This window comes from Leguminivora glycinivorella, chromosome 10, assembly GCF_023078275.1.
Source record: "Leguminivora glycinivorella isolate SPB_JAAS2020 chromosome 10, LegGlyc_1.1, whole genome shotgun sequence".
NCBI classification, from domain to species: Eukaryota; Metazoa; Arthropoda; class Insecta; order Lepidoptera; family Tortricidae; genus Leguminivora; species Leguminivora glycinivorella.
The window spans coordinates 22,654,878-22,677,875 of NC_062980.1; the positions used below are offsets into that span (position 1 = coordinate 22,654,878).

The 22,998-nt window shown below is 39.6% G+C and overlaps 3 protein-coding genes across 5 annotated transcripts; 1 reads left to right on the plus strand and 2 right to left on the minus strand.

Annotated features, from left to right (window-relative positions):
• The first annotated feature begins 3,012 nt into the window (after positions 1–3,012).
• On the plus strand, positions 3,013–10,384 carry LOC125230086 (interferon-inducible double-stranded RNA-dependent protein kinase activator A homolog). Of its 3 annotated transcripts, none has more exons than XM_048135093.1 (8): positions 3,013–3,169; positions 3,597–3,800; positions 4,102–4,255; positions 4,928–5,045; positions 5,281–5,417; positions 6,117–6,277; positions 7,875–8,006; positions 8,700–10,384. In XM_048135093.1, exons 1-8 carry the CDS (start codon positions 3,167–3,169, stop codon positions 8,946–8,948), a joined length of 1,158 nt encoding a protein of 385 aa, XP_047991050.1. In that variant the 5' UTR covers positions 3,013–3,166; the 3' UTR covers positions 8,949–10,384. The 3 variants fall into 3 exon arrangements, with proteins under 3 accessions (XP_047991050.1, XP_047991051.1, XP_047991049.1); XM_048135092.1 differs by having other exon boundaries at positions 3,103–3,253; XM_048135094.1 differs by lacking the exon at positions 7,875–8,006 and having other exon boundaries at positions 3,102–3,253.
• Positions 10,385–13,677: 3,293 nt separating this feature from the next.
• Positions 13,678–14,323, minus strand: LOC125230724. Its single transcript, XM_048135984.1, has one exon. It carries the CDS (start codon positions 14,245–14,247, stop codon positions 13,678–13,680), a length of 570 nt encoding a protein of 189 aa, XP_047991941.1. The 5' UTR covers positions 14,248–14,323.
• A 700-nt stretch (positions 14,324–15,023) lies between these two features.
• Positions 15,024–22,495, minus strand: LOC125230726 (gustatory receptor 8a-like). The gene is made up of 5 exons (XM_048135985.1): positions 21,551–22,495; positions 16,220–16,276; positions 16,070–16,141; positions 15,632–15,721; positions 15,024–15,083 (listed from the first exon to the last, which is right to left on the minus strand). The coding sequence occupies exons 1-5, from the start codon at positions 22,493–22,495 to the stop codon at positions 15,024–15,026; spliced, it is 1,224 nt and encodes a 407-aa protein (XP_047991942.1).
• Between the last annotated feature and the right edge of the window lie 503 nt (positions 22,496–22,998).

Consider the following 22,998-nt stretch of genomic DNA (forward strand, 5'->3'; position numbering starts at 1 on the left):
AGGTACTACCAAAGTACTACTCTAAGGCACACCACAGACAGTCTGAAAAATTCATAATCTGAAAAAATTGGTTGTCTGTAAAGTTGATTTACGGACGGTAGTTTAACGTGATTACGTCAAACATTACAGTAGTATAGACAGGGGCGGTCAGAGTATAGCAAAAGGGGCCCGATTCTGGGACTTTTTTCACGTTTTTTTATTTTTTTATTTATTTATTAAAAATACACAAAAGTTAACAGTATTTCACCAAAGCACTTATGTGGTAATATAATTATGTACATGTTAAATTGACATAAATAAAAGCAAACACACTTAAAAGTTAAACTATGGTTATTACATTAATCACCTAAGGAGTGTAGAGTCTATGAACCTTAAGAGTTTTCTGTAAAACACACCAACACTATCAGCAAATATGTCAATATCGTCTGTCTCCAACATGATGCGGTTAAGAGCAGCTCGGGCTCGAGCGGTGCGCCGGCCGCCGCGAACAGGCGCCGCCGCCGCCGCGCCGGCACCGCGCCCGGCATGCCAACCACCACATTCGATCTTGGCACTTGCAGCCCCATTCTCTCAAGCACGAATGCGTCATCTACTCTATGGTGAAACAGTTGGCGGTAATGCATAATATGCAGCAGTTTCCGTCTGGTTTCTAGAGTTTGAAGACCAACCATTCCTGTTACGAATAGAGATGGATACATATATGGGTAATATCCGTACAGTCGTTTGTAAATGTGCCTACAGAACTTCCTCTGCACTCTTTCTAGCATAGTGTTTTGTTCTTATTTGAAAGAATGCATTAAAATAAGCATCTTTTATAAATTAAAGTTTTTTTTAAACCTACTAATTTAGGAGTTAGAGTGGTGCAAAGTTGCAAAATTTTCCCGTAGCATTACTAAGGCGCCAGAGACAGAAAGCGATATCGACGGAGCCCCGCTTATTACAGAAACTGCACAGAATAGGAGCCTTCGGCCGTTTGGAGATACCTAACGAACCTAACCTATACCTATATAAAAGTCGTCATTTTGTATCCTAGACCGTTTGCGAGACACGCGTTAATTTTATTAAAGTGCTAGTGCCATTTACTAATCTTAGAACCCTAATATCTCAGTAAATATTAATGGAAAAGAAAAAGTTTATATAACAAAACATCCTTATTTAAACGTGTTCTATATGATTTATCAATATTAACATAGGTTATATTGGTAAAAAAAATCATCGTAAATTTATTAAGTCTCTGGCGCCTTAGTAAATACTATGGGAAAATTCGCAACTTCGTACTGCTCTAACTCCTAAATAAGTAGGTTTTTCAAACAACTTCATTCTATAAAAGATGCTTATTTTAATGCAATCTTTCATGTTTTTAAATTACAAACACTCAAAAATAATAAATGAATCGAACGACCACGGGCGCGCTATCTGTCGCAGCTGTGGTGCTTTACTCAGGCCACACGCTACAACCATACCGAGCGCATCGATCAGCCGCTTAGTTCCTACGCGCGCCAATAGATGGCGCTTTTGCTCTCTTGGGAAACGGGACAATGACGTCATCTTTTTCGTGCATGCTGTCCGTAGTAACGAGTAAAGCAAGGAACACACTACGCGGACGTCCGTCGTGAATCGACCGCGGACGGGGATCTGGACAATGGAAATACACATAACCGTGCAAACTATCGGTCGACGGACGCGGACGTGGCCTTGAGCGCACGGACGTCCGATCGAAATCTGGCTCTCTGGATGTTTTGTTCCGTGCACACTGATAGGTCGCGGTCGTGGTCGTTTTACGACGGACGTCCGCGTAGTATGTTCCTAGCTTGAAGCTAGGAACACACTACGCGGACGTCCGTCGTAAATCGACCGCGGACGGGAATCTGGACAATGGAAATACACATAACCGTGCAAACTATCGGTCGACGGACGCGGACGTGGCCTTGAGCGCACGGACGTCCGATCGAAATCTGGCTCTCTGGATGTATTGTTCCGTGCACACTGATAGGTCGCGGTCGCGGTCGTTTTACGACGGACGTCCGCGTAGTATGTTCCTAGCTTTATTAGACGTTATCACGTCAAAAGATTTGTATGCAACCTGTCAGTATTCAGTGTAGTGTATGGTGTATGCATATCTTCTTAGTAGTTTGTGGGTGTATGGTGCTGATCGTAACGGCTTAAGCTAGGAACATACTACGCGGACGTCCGTCGTAAATCGACCGCGGACGGGAATCTGGACAATGGAAATACACATAACCGTGCAAACTATCGGTCGACGGACGTGGCCGTGGCCTTGAGCGCATGGACGTCCGATCGAAATCTGGCTCGCTGGATGTTTTGTTCCGTGCACACTGATCGGTCGCGGTCGCGGTCGATTTACGACGGACGTCCGCGTAGTATGTTCCTAGCTTGAATATATGTGTCAATGTCAATGACAATCTGTCAGTGTCAGTTTGAACTGTCAGTTTGCATACAAATCTTTTCACTTTCGCTACCAAGAACCCGACTGTCGGGCACACCGCTCGTAGAAGCGTAGCCGATTACATGGGGAAACCCGTATGTAGCGAAAATGTCGTAGCGCCGCGTAGAGCCCGGTTTCGAAAGTGTTAAGATTATGAATTTTTCAGACTGTCTGTTGCCGGCCTTCCACTGACACACTTTTATTGTCAGACGGGAAAATATCGCCAATCTGATCAAATCAGGTGGCATAGATGCAAAATACAAACTGAGGGCCCTAACAGACTACTGTACCGAGACGTCAGACTGTACGGCTACAGTAAAGACGCAATAAATTTTCATTCAGTTTCCATACAGAATACCGTAGGAATGGGACGTCGCTACACAAATGCCTAGTACTGTCTCGCTTGCACCTGTAATTCCGTCCGCTGCCCCAAACCCCAAACGTACGGAATTTTTATTCAGTTTCCGTACGAAACGACAGGTGTAAACGGGATGTCGCTCTACACTTTCATAGTGCTACACTGTTCACACCTATCATTCCGTACGGAAAATTTCATATCTGCGGCCAATTTTCTAGTAGCTGTGGTAGATTTGATTGATGTTTTATCTATGTATTTATAGATAATCTGTGTGCGGGGTCGGTGATCGGTGTGCGCCTGTGCGCAGAGAGCTCCCCAAAGCGTTCGGCTGTTCGTTGAAGTTATTCGTTTTTCCTTATTTTATGGTCAGTATTTACCGGCTTTCATTAGTTTATTAATATTAACGCCGTCCCATCATTTCTTCTAATAGCACCAAGCATAATATGAAGGTACGCGATATCATCTTAACCTATTTATATCTTCTCTTTTAAAATGTACTTTCATCATTAATCATCATGTAGTAATCTGATTTCATCTTAGCATACATTTTAGCATCGGTAAGCTGTGAAATTCTAACAATTTTAGGGTTATTAATTTACCGGCTGTCCGCCGTCCGGCATGCCATTATGGAGCCATCTTGATCTACCGTAATGGCCGCCGTTCTTGTCACATGTGACGAACGTAATTTTGCCACGAAGTGATCGTATTTAGGGCGTATCAGTGTTAGAAATCGACTAGTGAATGCCCGTATTAGTGGTGTGATCGGTGTTTGTAATGATTCGGTCGATGCAGATGGAGGGAGGCGTAGTTCACCCGCACCCGGGAGCGGTCGGCGTGGTGCACGGCGGAGTGCCGGGAGTGGTGCACGGGATGCCGGTGCACGGCGCGGGCCCGGACGGCGAGCACGCCCAGCACGGGCCGCGCCGCCGCTACAACAACCGCCCCAAGCCGCCCAACAACTTGGAGAGACTACCGTTAGACGAAGCCGCTAAGAGAGTGAGTACCCTACCCACTTTTACGATTCTCCATCGTTTTTTGCCAGTCACTGTACAAGTACTACTTCATCATCAAGATGCCAGCTATAATAAGAAGATATATTTAATATTCAGACAAAAGTAATATATACTGAGACTTTTCTACCCAAATTATAGGATAAAATTCCGGATTAAAATTATTGTCCTGGTGATAAGATTGGGTATCAGAACTTAGGTACTGCATTCTTAATATCGTTTAATTCTCAGCTGTAAACTTGACAAGTCAACTTAATAGCATTCTTATCTTATCTATTTTCCAATAGGAAATGGAATCTCTCCCGATGAAGACTCCAGTTTCGGTGCTGCAAGAGCTGTTGGCTCGCCGAGGAACGGTGCCCAAGTATGAACTGGTGCAGATTGAGGGAATGATCCACGAGCCTACATTCCGTTATCGTGTGACTGTTGCTGATCTTGTTGGTGAGTAAATTATTTATGGGAAAATACTAATAGTATAGAATTGTTTAATTTATTAAAATACAAATCTTTTCAAATTACTTTACAACCAAATATCCACCATGCAGGTTTCGTAAAGAGGGTACAGCCATAAATCAGCAACAGGCATTGCCCTTACATACAAACAATAAAGCTATCCGCAACAGGCTTTGTCATTTACCTATGTACTGTGGGTTATTGTAACAATAATATTTAATTTCGCGAACATTTATCGCCAAGATTGGTTTCGTCAGCCGCTTGCGAGCACATCAGCGACAGCACCGGAGCTGACAGCAGTCGCTGTGGCCGAATTCGGCCATGGAGTTATTATTATTATTAATATTTAATTTATTTGATTGCTAGAATAGTTAACTTTTGGCTTGTTAGCAACTTATTTTTTCACATTAGAAATGCTACTATAGGTACCTCAGATATTTCTTTGAATATATAATAAATCAACTGATCTTGACAACAAACACTGACAAGAAAATTTTAGAGTGTTATATCTCTACCATTGCCCATTCACTGTTTCAATATTTATCAATATTGAGAAGACAATAACAAATTGTAGTAAATCCAATCTGAGACCATGAACCTCCTATATAATAGTTTTTTTTTTTTACGAGTCTTGAGCTATATCAATATTTTTGTCTACAGCTATGGGCACTGGGCGCTCCAAGAAAGAAGCTAAGCATTCAGCAGCCAAGGCTCTGCTGGACAAGCTGACTGGTGCTGCCCCAGCTGACCCACCAGCTAACGGCACTGTGCCCGAAACGTAAGTTGCACATTACATTATTATGACACTTGTGTTTGTTATGTAGAGTAGATAGATAATAGGAAACTTGAGAAAAGTACTTTCCCCAGAGCCAAATCCCCAGTCTTAATAATCTCAAACAGCCACTGTTTTGAGGCAAATTAACCTATACCATCCTTTGCAAGTCATAGGTCACTGACCTCTGACATGACATTACTTTCATACTTTAACACATGTTTTTATCTCTTTCCTACAGTACTGGTGGTGCTGTGGTGTCATCGTTCGAGGATAAGCTGATGGGCAACCCGGTCGGCTGGCTGCAGGAGCTCTGCATGTCTCGCTTCTGGCCGCCGCCCTCCTACCATGCGGAGAATGATGACAATGTCAACAGGCGTGAGTGTCGCTCAAATTATGTTTAACTTAATGCTGTTACAGACAGTGCAATGAAAATGGATTTTAGATAATTGCTGGCTAAGTCAGAACAGCATATATTAATCCTTACGAATAATCATTAGCTGGGTCCACACCGGGCGCTCAAACTATTTTGAACAGCTGACCGAGGGCCGCCATGTTGCCGTACAAATTTGCTCTGGTGAGGCAAACGTGAGCGCATGAGCAAGGACGATTTCATGGAGGCTATTGGTTATATTTTATGTCTCTTAGGGCCAGTTGCATCAACCACATTTGACGGATATATCATCGTCACGCAGTAGATGTCTATGGAACTTGCCATACAATAAAATTTCACGAACGCTTTCACGGTGACAGACTGTTTGATGCAATCGGCCCTTATTAGTCTAACAGAAATCATTCAACAGTCAATGGGATTTCTGAACTGCAACTTTTATGATACTTAACATCTGCTTACTGTCTGATGTTTAAAGTTTACAGTACTTGTGATTTGTCAGTTAATTGTTTTGTAAAATAATATTAGATTTTAATTCTATTTCAGAGAATTCATACATTTAATGACAAAATAGTATGAACAAAGTTGTTCAATTGTTCATATACAATGTTCCAAATGCTTATTAGAGGGGAGCTTTCTGGAAGCCGAATTTTCCCACTAGTCTCCAACGTTTACAATTGGTACAGGGCTCCCGCACGAGCGCCAGTTCACGATCATCTGCACGCTGCTAAAGCGGCGCGAGGTGGGCACGGGCAAGTCCAAGAAGCTCGCCAAGCGCCAGGCCGCCTACAAGATGTGGCAGGCGCTGCAGGACAACCCCCCGGAGTCCTTCCAGCCCGATGAGGAGGTAAACACACATTTCACATATGACTAGCTGAAAAATTGCATGGATTTTTTTACTACAGCCTAGCAAAAAGAATACAAAATAATAAGGCCACCGTCTATGTAAACTGTTTTACATGTGGCAACTATTCAGTCACTTTTGTGTGAGAAAAGTGTTGCTATGATAAAAAAAATTAGTCCCATTTGTACTCTTTTTTTTTTTTGCCAAGCTGTACAATTGTTTTTACCATGCAATTTCGCAGCTGACTACATTTATTTGACTTGCTCATTAATGGGTTAAATTTTTAGTATTGTTGCTAAAACAACTCTTGACTTTCGGTTATTTAAATCATAATGAGCCATCTATTCTATTAAACATCTTGGTACAGTCAAGTTTTTATTAGTCAGAGACACAGACAGTCAACAAAGTTGTACCTTTGACTGAGAACTGCACATGAATCTGTGTGAGTGTGTTATATTGTGTTGACTACTTTTTTTTTACTCTTGTGGTCAAATCTAATCAAATTTATAATAATCTATATGTACCATTTACATAAAGTACACAAACACTAGAATTCTCTAATAAAGTTTTATAATCATTTTTAAATGCAACAATACTTAAAGCATAAAATTATACTGCCTGCAACATTTAATTTGAAATGTGGCGTCGCTGCTTCAAATGTTATTCAGTATACATTATAAATATTACTTTAGTGTCCTCTTTTTAAAAAATCTCAAAGTATTGTTGCTCAAAAAGCTTATGTCTTAATCCCAGTGTAACTAACAACAGAAACTTTTTCCAAATTGATTAACAGCCATGATGGAGTGGCTCCTTTGTGTCGTTCAGCTATAAGGTTAGCACTTGGCCAGGTGTTTTACTATCTTTCGGTCGGCGACAGACTAACAAGGGGCCACTGAAGTCTGTTAAACAGAGCTTGGAATTCACTTGGGACAATTTGCGACTGGTAGAGAGGTACAAGAATTGATAATGTTGAGATTTCTGGCAATAATGCATATATTGGGGGTTACTTTATATAATTTAAGAGGGATTTATATCTTTTGGAGTTAGAGGTGTAAGGTTAGAACTGGTGTAGCTTTATTTGATTTTCATAATCACATTGTAATGTCTCCTTGATGAACTGTATTCTACTTTAATTCTTCAGATTCCTTTGGTTTATTACTGGGGTATACACAAATCATATGTATTTTCAACTATTCATTTTCAGTAACTTCTAAATACTGTTGAATCAGGAAATAGTCATTTTCAATGTGGGGGAATAAAAACCGTCAGTTTTTATGCTGTTTGCTTCTTCTAATAAAATAGCATAAACATTACAAGTAAATAAATAAAAAGACTTCAAACAATTTAATTTTTAAATTATGTCACAGTATTTGCAACATTGCCACAAAAACAATATCAATTCTTTTAAATTCTCTACCAATTGTTGTCCTCTCGCGAAGTCAGGGGGGTTACCATGACGTACTAAAGACGTTCAGTTTAGGTTGGGAGAAAGGGACACAGCTATAGCAGTTAGATAGCTCCGTCCCTCTCTCTCAACCTAAACTGAACGGCTTTAGCACGTCATGGTAACCCCCCAGCTCATAACCGTGTTATGTTTTAGGGAGTGGCCGCCCGCTACGCCGACCTGAAAGACAGTAAAATCTCCACTCTGACTACCAGTCACAGCCACAAGGTGTCACAGTTTCACAAGCATCTCAAACAGTCTGTCGGCCCCAACCTGGCCAAGTTGCAGGTATGCCAGATTTTTCATTATTATGCATGGGATTTTGGTCGTTGTTTATGTGATAAGTGTGCGTGCAATCGACTTCCTACATTACTCAATACTTTACTAAACACTTTAATCAAAAGAGAAAAAGATGAGCTTTGTTAAAAAAAAACATACAATATTGATAATACATGCAATGAGATTCTAACCTCTTGTAAATGGTAGGGATGTCATTCAGATCAGAACACCTCAAAGTAAACGACTACTTATTTAAAAAAAAGTCTTCAATACCTACTCAATATTTAATTACAATTTTCAGTATCTGCGCAATTCCAACATAGATTGTGATAAAATGACCCTTATTGCTGCTTCATTGTCTTATGTTGATAATACCATAAAAATTGAGATTATTTGTACTAACAAATTGTTTTGGGTGGTTAATGCCTGTTAGTTTACGAAAATCGGGTAGTAAGTTAACAATGTCATAAAAACAAATACAGTAATGCACCTGGAAGTCGGTTGACAAAAAAACTAAAGAAAATAAATACTGTCTGCATGTATTCTGTCTGTATGTATCGTATGTCTGTTGACAATGTATGCTTAATACTAATAAATATGAATATGAATATAAAACATTTAACTTTGTAGTTAGTATTCGCTCGGCTCGAAACTCGCCGCACAAAACGGAACCTTTCCTCAACGTATTTTTTATTTTCGCAGGTGACTCCGCTGAACAACAAGGACTTCAACTTCGTGCAGTTCCTGCAGGAGATCGCGTCGGAGCAGTCGTTCGAGGTGACGTACGTGGACATCGAGGAGAAGTCGATGACGGGGCGCTGCCAGTGCCTCGTGCAGCTGTCCACGCTGCCGGTGGCCGTGTGCTACGGCAACGGGCTCAGCAGCAAGGACGCGCAGGCCTCCGCCGCGCAGAACGCGCTCGAGTACCTCAAGATCATGACCAAGAAGTGAATGCGCGCGCTCGCGGCGCCGGCCCCGCGGACCGCGGCCCGCTGACCGCCGCGCCGGCGCCGGCGCCGCGCGTGCTCCCTCGCCTCGCCACGTCACCACTTCCCGCTCGACATGGCGCGCCCCCGTCCGCGCCCGTCAGCGCTTCGGGCTATGCTTTATAACTGGCACGTTTGCAGTATCTTACTTGTGATTTTATTTATCTTCCGTTTACGTGTCGTTCTGTTTCAATTTTCTTCGGCGAGTGACTCCTCACTTGTACTACTACTGCCAACGTGCGAGGGTAAATCGCATAGCCCGTAACTTTATGAAACAAAGTATGGAGTGGTCATATAACATAATACAAGCTATACTTTGCATAGAATTAGTGTAATTTTCCCAGCGTGGAAATTACTTAAAAAAAAATAAAAAAATACAAAAAAATATAAAAAATACGTATAAAATGTAAAAAAAAGTGTGGACTATAATATTTCCAGTTTAATATTCAGCATTATTCTAGGCATGTTTTTGAATTCATATCTAAAACGATCGTTATTATCAATGAAAAAAAAAAAACAAAATTTTAGCTTTTAATGTACCTATATTATAGTAATCATGGCGAAGCCTATTATATTTTTCCTTAACAGAGTTAGGTTTAGTCTGGTGTGTTTCGATATGGACATGCTGAGCATTAAACGGAAAATGAATTCTCAGCTAGTGATGTAATGTCTTGTTGACGAACCGGCCTTTGCTTTGTAACAAGCTCCCGGATGTGGTCCTTTACTTGAACTGAACTAGAACTTCTTACAAAGTGCAGGGTTGGATCCGCAGGTGACTCTAGTGGTGGCAGGATCGCGAACGTTTTAGTTATATTTTAAACCGGTCACTGAGGTTTTCTTTTGAACGCATGATGGAAAACTTTGCAGGGAAGCTGAGAACTTAGTGTCAGAGTGAATATATCACTGGTATTAGCGGTTGCGGAGTTAGGATCCCTTGCCTGTGAAAATGGGCATTATTTTAATGCAAAGTATAGAGGTTGTAACATTAGTACCTGTTCAGCATCGTCGTTCGTGCTGCAGTGTGGAGAGCCGCAAGCATAGACGAGGGTTCTGTCCCGAGTTTCTTTTAAATTGAATGGTGTGTCCTGCCCTCCCGCCGCACTGTTCAAGTTGGAAAAAACTTACCAGAGTAAAGGATTGGAGTTCTGTTCAACCAAGACCGACTAAATATTGTACTCCCACATGGGCGTAGTCGTTTATTTTTGTGTTTAGTGAGTCTTGGTTTTACTTCTTGTGATTAATCTCGAGAGTAACTATTATAGAATATTGTCACTATTGTGAACACTTTGAATTCATATTTGCATAGATGTACTTTTTGTTTATTTTAAAATGCAGTAAGATTAATTTTGTCAATGCACTGTTTGCTCTAATTACAATAAAATTTTGATGTTGCTTAAAGTATATTTTTAGTTTGATTTACCGTTTTCCTACATAGCTCAATTAGAAACCTGTACGATTTTAGGCCAGACATTATTTATTACGCAACGTCGTGCACGGAGTGTAAAATAGGAGATAAATAGTTATTTGTTTTTAATACCCGAGCAAGCGCAAGATTCCAATATTGAACCGCGAGCGTAGAGAGTAGTTCGAGAAGTGGAATCAAGCATTGTGAGGGTTCGAATTCGAAGGCACGAAAGGTTAAACAAACTGCCACCGAGTGAAAATACAATTTTTTTTTTACAACTCCAACATTAATAGAATACTAACTACACTTATAAATACTGTAAAATATCAAACTAAATAAAATCCGTCAATTTATTAAATATTTTATCCAAAATCATCAGTTATGGGTTTGCCTATTTTAGATTCTATTCTATATTTTAATCTAAGACATCAAGTTAAATTTTGTATGAAATTGCACTCTTGTGCAATTTGAAAATGCAAATTGAAAATGTTTGGGCGGAGGTTAGAAAATTTGAATTTCGCGCCAATTTTTACAGCCTAACGATTTTGTGATTCATTATATTGGTGCAATTATTACGTTACTGCCAACATAATGCGAATTTATTTTTTTAAAGCACTAACAGACGTACGTACCGGACTGGCCATTATACGGTCCCGGTCCGAGGCCTGTTCGATCGAGTGGAAGTGGAACGGTGGCGTGGTTCGCTGTGCGTCCGACCAACAAAGAGTAGTAATAATGTCCGAACAGTGAAAGGCTGTAAGAGATGAGCAGAATGTACTTTACTAGTAGAAAAAGACAATACAATTGGCGCGAAAAGTTGAATAACCGTAGAAAAATTTGAATTGCCGCATTTGATAATGTTCCGTGTGCTTCGTGGGCAAACTTTGTACAACCCTTTGGCATCACACTCGTGAGTCGTGACGCAAGATTGGTGTTTATTCAGAGAACTGTACAAGGATCACTAAGTACATCGCTGCAGCGGCGACCATCTGAAACATACCACAAAAAAGTTGAAATTTAATGTTCTCCAAAAAGATAGCATTTCACATGAATGTCTGAAAAGGAAGCTTAACTTTAGGAATGTGAAATTCCATACGGGGAAGGAAGGGGGGAAAGTGACCGAATTTAAGCGCCACGTAACGCTCAAACGTATTCAATGCTCTTTGGCGCCACTCTTGGCAATTACTTACGGGGCCGTAAGTTATTCTACAGGATGCGGTTATTACATTGTATTTCCCCTCACTAGCTCGGAAACATGTGTTTTGTTCTTCAATACCAGCGGTTAAAAACGCATTTTATCCACTAGTGGATAAAGTAATTTGACCTTGAATCACTTGAATAAAGTCATTTTTTCTGCTTTAAAATTGATATAAGTAAGTTAATCTAGTGATGATGATGATTTACCACCTGTGGAACTACTGGAAGCAGTGATAAATGCATTTTTTGCGTTGTGATTTCCTCGCAATAGTGAGGGGAAAAGTTTTGTGTTACACTCGGGTGCAAACGTATTTTACTTCTCGTGTGTTAAAAAACTCGTAAGTTCAGGATTCTATTCTCGAACCACTCGCTTCGCTCGTGGTTCAACTATAGAATCCTTTCACTTGCTCGTTTTTCAATTCCACACTCGGCGTTAAAATACCTACAACTTTGCCCCCTTGTATAACAAATAACTATTACGGAGAATTGGCGTGGAAATGCAGTAAAAGTACCTACAAATATAGCATTTTCATTGGCACATGTGAAAGCATTGGTCATCAGAATAGTGAGCGATTAGGGGAGAGTGGGGTAATTGGAAACAGCGGGAATAGTGATATACCTGTAGATATTTATATAATCTTGAATGTGTTTATCCTAAGCAAGTATTCCTCATATACCTATGTACTTAAATGACTGTTAAATACCCAAAATCTTCACAATCATCCTTATTGTAAGTATCAAATATTTGTTTTACTTCTACATATAATCTTATTTGCCTTGAATTACAGAAGCAAAGCTGGCGCAACTGTCTCTGTCATACTGATATGGAAGCACATAATAGCACAAGTAAAGACAGTTGCTTATCGTTCAATATGGAGCGTAAGCGATTGACTAAGGGTCTACGGGCCTTGAAAATTATATTAATTACTATAAAAAAAATATCCGTGTTTTAATGTTTGTCTCGTACTGTTTCAAATTACTGACCTAATTTCCCCACTTTACTTCAATCACTCAGAGTGGTTATATGTCCATATTAATTGCTACTACTCAATACTCATACTCTTATTAGTTAATTAGCGCGTGGAGTTCCTAAATGGTGGGTACTTACTGTAGCAAGTTTTCCTAGATATACATAAAGCTTTTTCGTTCTAAGTAGCCTCTCACATTCGTTCATAGAAAATGCCAATCTAAACTCAAGTTTATTAATTATTGTCATCATGATATTTTTAGGGTTCCGGGACAGAGTCGCGCGTAATGATTATTTTTTGGGATGGAACTTCCGTCCCAAAAAACATTCATTACGCGCGACTCTGTCCGTATGTTACATTACATCAGTTGCTAAATATCTCGACAGAGAACTACTTGAGTAGTTCCCGAATACTTTGTACATAGCCACGACAGCAAATTTTAATTGATCCTATTCGGTTACCAACATTTAGTAATATAAGTCGACTTTCGTAAGATATATAACTAAAGGATGATTGTTATAAGTAAGAAAATATAGATACTAGAGAACCTTAATGACGAAATAAAACTTACTAAAATCTCAATTCATCAAAAAAATCTTGGTAACAAATTAGGAATAATAAAAACAAATTTTACTTTTTCCTTAATTTTTGTACAAACTTTTCGAAGACTGCTGACTTAGTGCGTTTTCACATTATCCGATCCGATATCGGATGTCGGACCGATATCCCATACATTACAGGCGCCATCTTGAATTTTTTCCATTGAAATCCTTCCGACATCCGATATCGGATCGGATAATGTGAAAACGGCCTTACGCTATCGATTTGTAATTTGGAATATGTAGGTAGTTAAGAATGACGCTTACCTCTGTGTGCCTCTGTAACCTCTACATATCGCACTTGGCCGGTTTCTTACACCTAAATATGTATATTACTTACACTTGGCGATTTGGCGTATCCGTATGGCGGATAATGTCAACCCGCAACGCAATGCAGTGCTATTAATATTGGAAATGAGTTTATAAGTACGAATAACTTTTTTATTACAATATTTATTGCGAACAACACGTATCGCATCGAGTGCTCTCATTATTCTTTTGTGTCACTTTTACTGTGCTTTCAATTTAGAACAATTCAGATATTTTTAGCAGTTGCATGAAGCTCCATAGACTGAGTTCAATAGTATTATTCAAAGAGAAGCTCTGCACATAGACTCGACCATGGCATATCATGTGGGGCAGCCCCTCCAGCTCGTGGAAGGTCACCGCCATCGTCACCAGCAGCGGTGCCTGGAGCGCCGCGACCACCCGCCGCTTCATCTTTAGCGTCTTCACGTATACATTCTTTATCTTGAATAGGCTCATGCCCGATCTTACTCCAACCGTTGTATTATTTATTAGATCTAAGATTGTAATCTCCTCTTCAATATTCTTCAGAAGCGCGACTATCATCAGAATCATTATCAAATAAAATGATATCATTGCAAACTGTATAAGTTCAGGTAAAATAAAAGTTACAGTCACCAATACCTTCTTCCAAACGCTAATAGAGCCATTGTATGTGACAATCAATAGCAGAGGAAAAATCAAAACGGAGCTGAGAATAGCACACATCTGAACACGTAGTCGGCCGAGAATCTCTGTCCTCCTGCCCATTGCTATCCTGTCCCAGCAAGCAGTTATATCTCTTAGCATCCTTATATACAAATTTCTGTCTCGAATGACATGGAAGTATGAAACTGAGCAGGACAACACTTGGAAAGATAGGTCAAAAACGTAGTTTCTAAATGTCATATTGCTTTGCGTAACGGAGTAGTGTTTACTAGAGAAGTACAATTCTATTAAATGAGAAATATATAAGCTGTGAATTAAAATAATCATGAATATGGTATGAAATGTATTATTATAGCTGCGTTTGACAGGTAAAGTGGAGTGTTGTCCATCATTAGGAAATAAGCCGAGCATGGAGAGCAGAACGTAGACAGGTTTAAAAATCTGGAGAATACTCAGCTCCTCACTCTGATTAACAACTGGAGAGAAATATTTTTTTAATGTAGCAAACATGTTTTTAGCAGTCATAGTGCAGCGAAACGAGATACTGAAAGTAAATGATTCAATGTGCAAATGAGATTGAAAATACGTGTTTTATGTATTTGTTTTTATTGAACAGCTATAACACTTTGACGAGTATCTTCTATAACAATTAGTGGATTATAGTTTAGAATGGATTAAGTACAATCACGTGCAATAGTATTGCGTAAAATGAAAATCGCAAGTTTTTTTGTTCAAATCGTGATATAGGTACAATGATAATATCGTGATACGCATTAACTAGACGTTTCTGCTTATATTTAGTTTCTGATTAGGTAATGCCATTTTGACCACCATTATATCCATTAAGTACCTATTTGATCATTTATTTTGGTTGAATTTACGAAGTTTGGGCACAATTCATCTAAAAGTTCTAAAACTTATTCAGGTTTGTCAAACTGTACCAAAATCACTAAATACATCGCAGCTGATGCCATCATCTGAAAACATACATAAACGGGTCATATTTTACGATTTTGATTTAATCAGACAAAAACGAGTTGGAAAGATATACAGCGTGTGGATTCCATACGGGCGAATAATGTATGATGTTATAGTATCTGATTATACGAATCGTATAGGATAATAATTTTGTTAAAAAGTGTTATTAATTAAGAGTACTAACTAATTTCTTTAGTCTGACCAAGCAGCAATGTACGCCGTCCAACTTAATTTTACATGACATAAACGTGATAAACGTCATGTCGTAATGACGTTTAGGAGGTACGCTAATTGGTGTGGACGTAATACATTGCGTGCTGAATTATTATGTATGAAAAGAAAATTCTCATCTATTTAAAAAAAACATGTAGTCAGGCTCTTTAGGTCCGATACTAATCGTTATTAAGATATTCGCCCGTATGGAATACACACGCTGTATGAGGAGGAAAATTTTTATCTAAAACGCAAGTGAAAAAAGGAACTGATAACCGCAACATCATTCCGTATAAATAAAAAACCTCTAATTAATCTATTTTTTTTAACTTACATTAAATAAGAGAGTTGCATCCAGTGGAAAGTAGCCATAGATAGTTATTGTTGAATCCTGATAAGTCATCAACGATGAGAAATGCTGCACCTGATCAAGACATGGGTTGACTATCAAGACAATAGGTATTAATAGTAGACTTTCGATCCGGAGATCGCGGGTTCGAACCCGGCTCGTACCAATGATCTTTTCAGAACTTATGTGCGAAATGTCATTTGATATTTGCCAGTCGCTTTTCAGTGAAGGAAAAACATCGTGAAGAAACCGGACTAATTCCAATAAGGCCTAGTTACCCTTCGGGTTGGAAGGTCAGATGGCAGTTGCTTTCGTAAAACCTAGTCCCATGAGCCGTGGCAGATGCCGGGATATTGCAAGGAGGATGATGAGTCTGTACGTTAAAGCACATATAATAAACTGAAGTAAGAGGTACCTACTCACTTCTAAAAGAACTTTCGAATCTAGACCACCCCGTATCGGAATGTTATGAATAGTGCGGCCTATTTCGTTGACCTGAAAAGGAAAGTTTTCATTATACTTTAATTTCTTTCATTAAACTCGACCAATAAATATCACAGTTACAATACTGACTTGCGACTTCAAAAGTTCGCCTGAGCGCGCCAAGGCATATATTTTGAGTAACTGATTAAATAAATTTATAGTTTAAAAAACTCTAGATAAACACGCTTTTATAAATGCACGTAAAAGCCAAAAATAAATTATGGATCGTTCAAGTTGTCTCTATTGCTGGGATGAAGAGTAAACTATGTGCTTTTAATTATAATATTTGATTGTAAAAGCGTGGGGCGCTGCAGTCGTGCTGCAAGTCCAGTTAGCGCGCCAATCTGTGTAAACTGCTTCTCGTAATATAGCTTAACTTGATTTCGCAGCAAGTTATACAAAAGTTTTTCCTGTTACAGCGCCCCACGCTTTTACAATCAAATATTATAATTAAAAGCACATAGTTTACTCTTCATCCCAGCAATAGAGACAACTTGAACGATCCATAATTTATTTTTGGCTTTTACGTGCATTTATAAAAGCGTGTTTATCTAGAGTTTTTTAAACTATAAATTTATTTTATACTTTTTAGTCGTTAATAATGAAATATATTTAAAATTTAAACAAAAATATTATTTCAAGTAGGCGAATTTCGCAAGCCATTTGTGGCTTAACACGTATTGCTACTTAATAAGAATTAATACCACCTGATGTATAGGTACCAAGTTTATCGCAATAAAGTCATTCATTTCAAAAATTTTTCATAGTGCTGCGCTAATTTGAAGTTTAATGCAACACAGAACTTAAGGATTTCATCTTACAGAGTAGGAAAAAGACAAAAGGTTGAATTTTCTCAGTCGCTCTCTAGTATATTTGCGTGGGGTTGAACCTGGAAATGGAACGTGGACGCGACAGTTTGCTAAGCAACTAAAAGACTGATAGTGGCTCTGGGATCTGTAGACCTTCGCGACGTGCTTAGCAGTCGCGGCGTGGCGTGAAATTTTTCGTTGATAAAGCCCTTACTTTTGCCCCCCTTACTTTTGCTCTTAAGGGTCACAAGAAAGCCCTAACCCAACTTATTTTAAATATTACATTGATCTTTCTTTTATGCGGGGGGCTTCGCCCCCGAGCCCCTTTTCTTTGCTCTTAAGGGTCACAAGAAAACCCTAACCCAACTTATTTTAAATATTACGTTGATCTTTCTTTTATGCGGGGGGCTTCGCCCCCCGAGCCCCCCTTACTTTTGCACTTAAGGCTCACAAGAAAACCCTAACCCAACTTATTTTAAATACTACGTTGATCTTTCTTTTATGCGGGGGGCTTCGCCCCCGAGCCCCTTTTTTGTTTATTTACTCTTGAGGGTCACAAGAAAACCCTAAACCAACTTATTTTGAATACTACGTTGATATTTTTTTTGCGGGGGGCTTCGCCCCCGAACCCCCTTTCTTTGCTCTTAAGGGTCACAAGAAAACCCTAACCCAACTTATTTTAAATATTACGTTGATCTTTCTTTTATGCGGGGGCTTCGCCCCCGAGCCCCTTTTGCTCTTAAGGGTCACAAGCCCTAACCCAACTTATTTTAAATATTACATTGATCTTCCTTTTATGCGGGGGCTTCGCCCCCCGAGCCCCCCTTACTTTTGTACTTAAGGGTCACAAGAAAACCCTAACCTAATTTATTTTAAATATTACGTTGATCTTTTTTTTAAGCGGGGGGCTTCGCCCCACGAGCCCCCCTTACTTTTGCTTTTAAGGGTCACAAGAAAACCCTAACCCAACTTATTTTAAATATTACGTTGATCTTTCTTTTATGCGGGGGGCTTCGCCCCCCGAGCCCCCCTTTTGCGCTTAAGGCTCACAAGAAAACCCTAACCCAACTTATTTTAAATACTACGTTGATCTTTCTTTTATGCGGGGGGCTTCGCCCCCGAGCCCCCTTTTGTTTATTTACTCTAGAGGGTCACAAGAAAACCCTAAACCAACTTATTTTGAATACTACGTTGATATTTTTTTTTGCGGGGGGCTTCGCCCCCCGAACCCCCCTTTCTTTGCTCTTAAGGGTCACAAGAAAACCCTAACCCAACTTATTTTAAATATTACGTTGATCTTTCTTTTATGCGGGTGGCTTCGCCCCCCGAGCCCCCTTACTTTTGCACTTAAGGGTCACAAGAAAACCCTAACCTAATTTATTTTAAATATTACGTTGATCTTTTTTTTATGCGGGGGGCTTCGCCCCCCGAGCCCCCCTTACTTTTGCTCTTAAGGGTCACAAGCCCTAACCCAACTTATTTTAAATATTACGTTGATCTTTCTTTTATGCGGGGGGTTTCGCCCCCCGAGCCCCCTTACTTTTGCACTTAAGGGTCACAAGAAAACCCTAACCCAACTTATTTTAAATACTACGTTGATCTTTCTTTTATGCGGGGGCTTCGCCCCCGAGCCCCTTTTGTTTATTTACTCTTAAGGGTCACAAGAAAACCCTAAACCAACTTATTTTGAATACTACGTTGATATTTTTTTTGCGGGGGCTTCGCCCCCCGAACCCCCCTTTATTTTATTCTTCAGGGTCACAAGAAAACCCTAACCCAACTTACTTTACATACCACGTTGATCCTTTTTTTTGCGGGGGGCTTCGCCCCCCGAGCCCCCCTTACTTTTGCTCTTAAGGGTCACAAGAAAACCCTAACCCAACTTATTTTAAATACTACGTTGATCTTTCTTTTATGTGGGGGGCTTCGCCCCCCGAGCCCCCCTTTTGTTTATTTACTCTTGAGGGTCACAAGAAAACCCTAAACCAACTTATTTTGAATACTACGTTGATATTTTTTTTGCGGGGGCTTCGCCCCCCGAACCCCCCTTTCTTTGCTCTTAAGGGTCACAAGAAAACCCTAACCCAACTTATTTTAAATATTACGTTGATCTTTCTTTTATGCGGGGGGCTTCGCCCCCCGAGCCCCCCTTACTTTTGCTCTTAAGGGTTACAAGCCCTAACCCAACTTATTTTAAATATTACATTGATCTTTCTTTTATGCGGGGGGCTTCGCCGCCCGAGCCCCCCTTTCTTTGCTCTTAAAGGTCACAAAAAAACACTAACCCAACTTATTTTAAATATTACGTTGATCTTTCTTTTATGCGGGGCTTCGCCCCCCGAGCCCCCCTTACTTTTGCACTTAAGGGTCACAAGAAAACCCTAACCCAACTTATTTTAAATACTACGTTGATCTTTCTTTTATGCGGGGGGCTTCGCCCCCCGAGCCCCCCTTTTGTTTATTTACTCTTAAGGGTCACAAGAAAACCCTAAACCAACTTATTTTGAATACCGATAATCACCCCGAAGCTTGGGGCGAATGGCTTCCATTTTGGAGTTTCGCTTACAACACATCAGTACATTCTGAAACAAAGTTCACCCCTTTCGAATTGGTCTACGGTAAACAGTGTAATTTTGAATACTACGTTGATATTTTTTTTGCGGGGGGCTTCGCCCCCCGAACCCCCCTTGGTTTTATTCTTCAGGGTCACAAGAAAACCCTAACCCAACTTATTTTACATACCACGTTGATCCTTTTTTTTGCGGGGGGCTTCGCCCCCCGAGCCCCCCTTTATTTGCTCGTAAGGGTCACAAGAAAACCCTAACCCAACTTATTTTAAATATTACGTTGATCTTTCTTTTATGCGGAGGGTTTCGCCCCCCGAGCCCCCCTTACTTTTGCACTTAAGGGTCACAAGAAAACCCTAACCCAACTTGTTTTAAATATTACGTTGATCTTTCTTTTATGCGGGGGGCTTCGCCCCCCGAGCCCCCCTTACTTTTGCTCTTAAGGGTCTCAAGAAAACTTATTTTAAAAATTACATTGATCTTCTTTTTATGCCGGGGGCTTCGCCCCCCGAGACCCCCTTTTTTTCCTCTTAAGGGTCACAAGAAAACCCTAACCCAACTTATTTTAAATATTACATTGATCTTTCTTTTATGCGGGGGGCTTCGCCCCCCGAGCCCCTCTTACTTTTGCTCTTAAGGGTCAGAAAAAAACCCTAGCCCAACTTATTTTACACACTACGTTGATCTTTCTTGTTTGCGGGGGGCTTCGCCCCAACCCCCCATTTTGCTTTTGTTATCAATTTTTCTTTTGTAAGCATGTGGACGCTAGCCCGCGACCTGGGCTACATATTTAAGGGTCACAAAAAAGACCCTTACCTGACTTAGTTTAGATACTTATTCGGTCTTTCCTTTTTCCGCTCATAAGGGTCGCAAGAAAACCCTAACCTAACTTAGGCCTCGCTTCGCTTCGGTCAATAATAGGTTTGTTATAACGTTGAAAACGTAACGTTCAAAGTTCATTACGTGGCCTTTCTCACCAGCGCAAACACAACTATGATACGATATGCCATCATGGAATGCCAGTGCCAATCTTCGGGCTTCATTATCAGACCTTGAAACCTAGTCGTGGTCAAAGTTCATTATAAGACTTTTCTAAGAAACCAGAAAACAGCTATGATACGAAGTTCCATCATGTAGTTCCAGTTCATATCTTCCGGCTCCATCATCAGACCTTGAAACCTAATCGTAGTCAAAGTTCATTACAATACTTTTCTAAGAAACCCAAAAAACAGCTATGATACGATGTTCCATCATGTAGTTCCAGGTCATATCTTCCAGCTTCATCATAAGACCTTGAAACCTAATCGTAGTCAAAGTTTATTACAAGACTTTTCTAAGAAACCCAAAAACAGCTATGATACGATGTTCCATCATGTAGTTCCAGGTCATATCTTCCAGCTTCATCATCAGACCTTGAAACCTAATCGTAGTCAAAGTTCATTACAAAACTTTTCTAAGAAACCCAAAAACTGCTATGATACGATGTTCCATCATGTAGTTCCAGTTCATATCTTCCGGCTCCATCATCAGACCTTGAAACCTAATCGTAGTCAAAGTTTATTACAAGACTTTTCTAAGAAACCCAAAAACAGCTATGATACGATGTTCCATCATGTAGTTCCAGTTCATATCTTCCGGCTCCATCATCAGACCTTGAAACCTAATCGTAGTCAAAGTTCATTACAAGACTTTTCTAAGAAACCCAAAAACAGCTATGATACGATGTTCCATCATGTAGTTCCAGTTCATATCTTCCGGCTCCATCATCAGACCTTGAAACCTAATCGTAGTCAAAGTTCATTACAAGACTTTTCTAAGAAACCCAAAAACAGCTATGATACGATGTTCCATCATGTAGTTCCAGTTCATATCTTCCGGCTCCATCATCAGATCAGTTCAACAGTATCATATTATTGTATTGTCATCAGAACTACATACAGCTGCCAATTTTCATTACGCTACGATCCTTGGAAGATGGTTAAATTAGCCTCCGCAGATTCCATTACATAGTTAGTTACATACACGACGACCTAATAAAAGCGTGTTAAAAACCAGGTGCTGCAAGTGATAATTTCTTGGGTGGAGAAATTAGTCTGGAAGGCGAGACCGTGGTACATCAAGTGCGGCACGATCACTATCTCTAGGAAGCTGGACGCTAGAGCTACCAGGATCGGCGCCTGGAACGCTGCGTTCACCTGTCGCTTCAACCCCAGCGTTTTTACATACACCTTCATCACCTCACTCATATCCATCCTCATATCAACTTCAACAGTATCATTATAATTGTTTTTTGTCAGTTGCAAAATTAATATTAACTCCTCTTCAATATTTTTCAACAGCGCCACGATCATCAACACCAATACGAAATAGAATGTCAGCATTCCAATCTGTACCAGCTCAGGCAGATGAAACGTCAGGGCTGTTAATATTATCTTCCAGATGGTTAAGTTTATTTCAATATATGTAGGAAGCATCGTTAAAAGAAAACTTATGAACACAGTCACCAGAATTACACAGTTGACGTGTACTCGTAATCTTCCAAGAATTAGCCTCCTCTTGCCCATCGCTGATCTTTCCCAACAGTCCGCCAACTCGTTCAAAACGTCAATATATATTTGTCTATCACAAATGACTCTAAAATAGGAAACTGAACAAAATAATATTTGCATAACTAAGGCGACGGTGTAGCTTATCAAAATCATTTTGTTTTCCGTCATGACATTGTCTTTACTAGAGATATTCAATTCTTGTAAATGAAAAACGAAAAAGCTGTGAATAAGAACAAATATAAATATTGTGCATCCGGAATTGATTGTGCTGTTTTTAATTTCCACATTAGTTTTGTAAGTTCCATCAGGAAATGTTATGGATTGTGGAAATAATCCGAGAGCGGAAAGTAAAACATAGAATGGTTTAAAAATCTGCAAGAGACACAGTTCTTCTTCGTGATTCACAAATGGCGAGAAATATTTAGTCAATGTAGATGACATCTTTATTTGTCGGTTTTAAACGGTAGTGAAAATCACTATGAAATAGCTGCTAGCGATAAATGATCAGTTGCTGATTATTCTGGCAGATAAAAAGCAGAAAGTAGTAGGTAGTGATACTATCGCTTGATAATTATAGTTTCGCTTGAAAATATTTTAAAAAGTCATGCTTTGATTGTTTTTGTACAACCTATTGATAAAAGTCACGAGTTTGTATTGCATGTCATAGGATATTTAATTAAAAGTAAAATTAGAACTAGGTACCTACTGTAAATAAAACTATGAAAAATATTGATTATTAATAAGTAAGTTAATGACCAAATCACGTGAAACCACAGACCGTTAAACATAGAATGTATAAAATAAATATCAAATTTTAAACAACTGAATTAATGTTTAATAGGCCACGGACAGCTGAACATGCGTTAAAATACTCCATTGATTAATATGCGATTCTAGCACGCCACTTTCATTATGATAAATTAAAACATTCTAATCGAGTTTTA

What these genes read in the sequence shown, in the direction of transcription:
- LOC125230086 (XM_048135092.1), top strand. An exon ending in TGATGACAATGTCAACAGGC is followed by an intron (nt 5,418 to 6,116) that starts GTGAGTGTCGCT and finishes CAATTGGTACAG; the next exon opens with GGCTCCCGCACGAGCGCCAG. An exon ending in CCTTCCAGCCCGATGAGGAG is followed by an intron (nt 6,278 to 7,874) that starts GTAAACACACAT and finishes GTTATGTTTTAG; the next exon opens with GGAGTGGCCGCCCGCTACGC.
- LOC125230724 (XM_048135984.1), bottom strand. Translation starts at nt 14,247, where the DNA reads ATGCTAAGAGATATAACTGCTTGCTGGGACAGGATAGCAATGGGCAGG.
- LOC125230726 (XM_048135985.1), bottom strand. Translation starts at nt 22,495, where the DNA reads ATGTCATCTACATTGACTAAATATTTCTCGCCATTTGTGAATCACGAA. An exon ending in GCGAACTTTTGAAGTCGCAA is followed by an intron (nt 16,142 to 16,219) that starts GTCAGTATTGTA and finishes TTTCCTTTTCAG; the next exon opens with GTCAACGAAATAGGCCGCAC. An exon ending in ATTCGAAAGTTCTTTTAGAA is followed by an intron (nt 15,722 to 16,069) that starts GTGAGTAGGTAC and finishes TGTCTTGATCAG; the next exon opens with GTGCAGCATTTCTCATCGTT.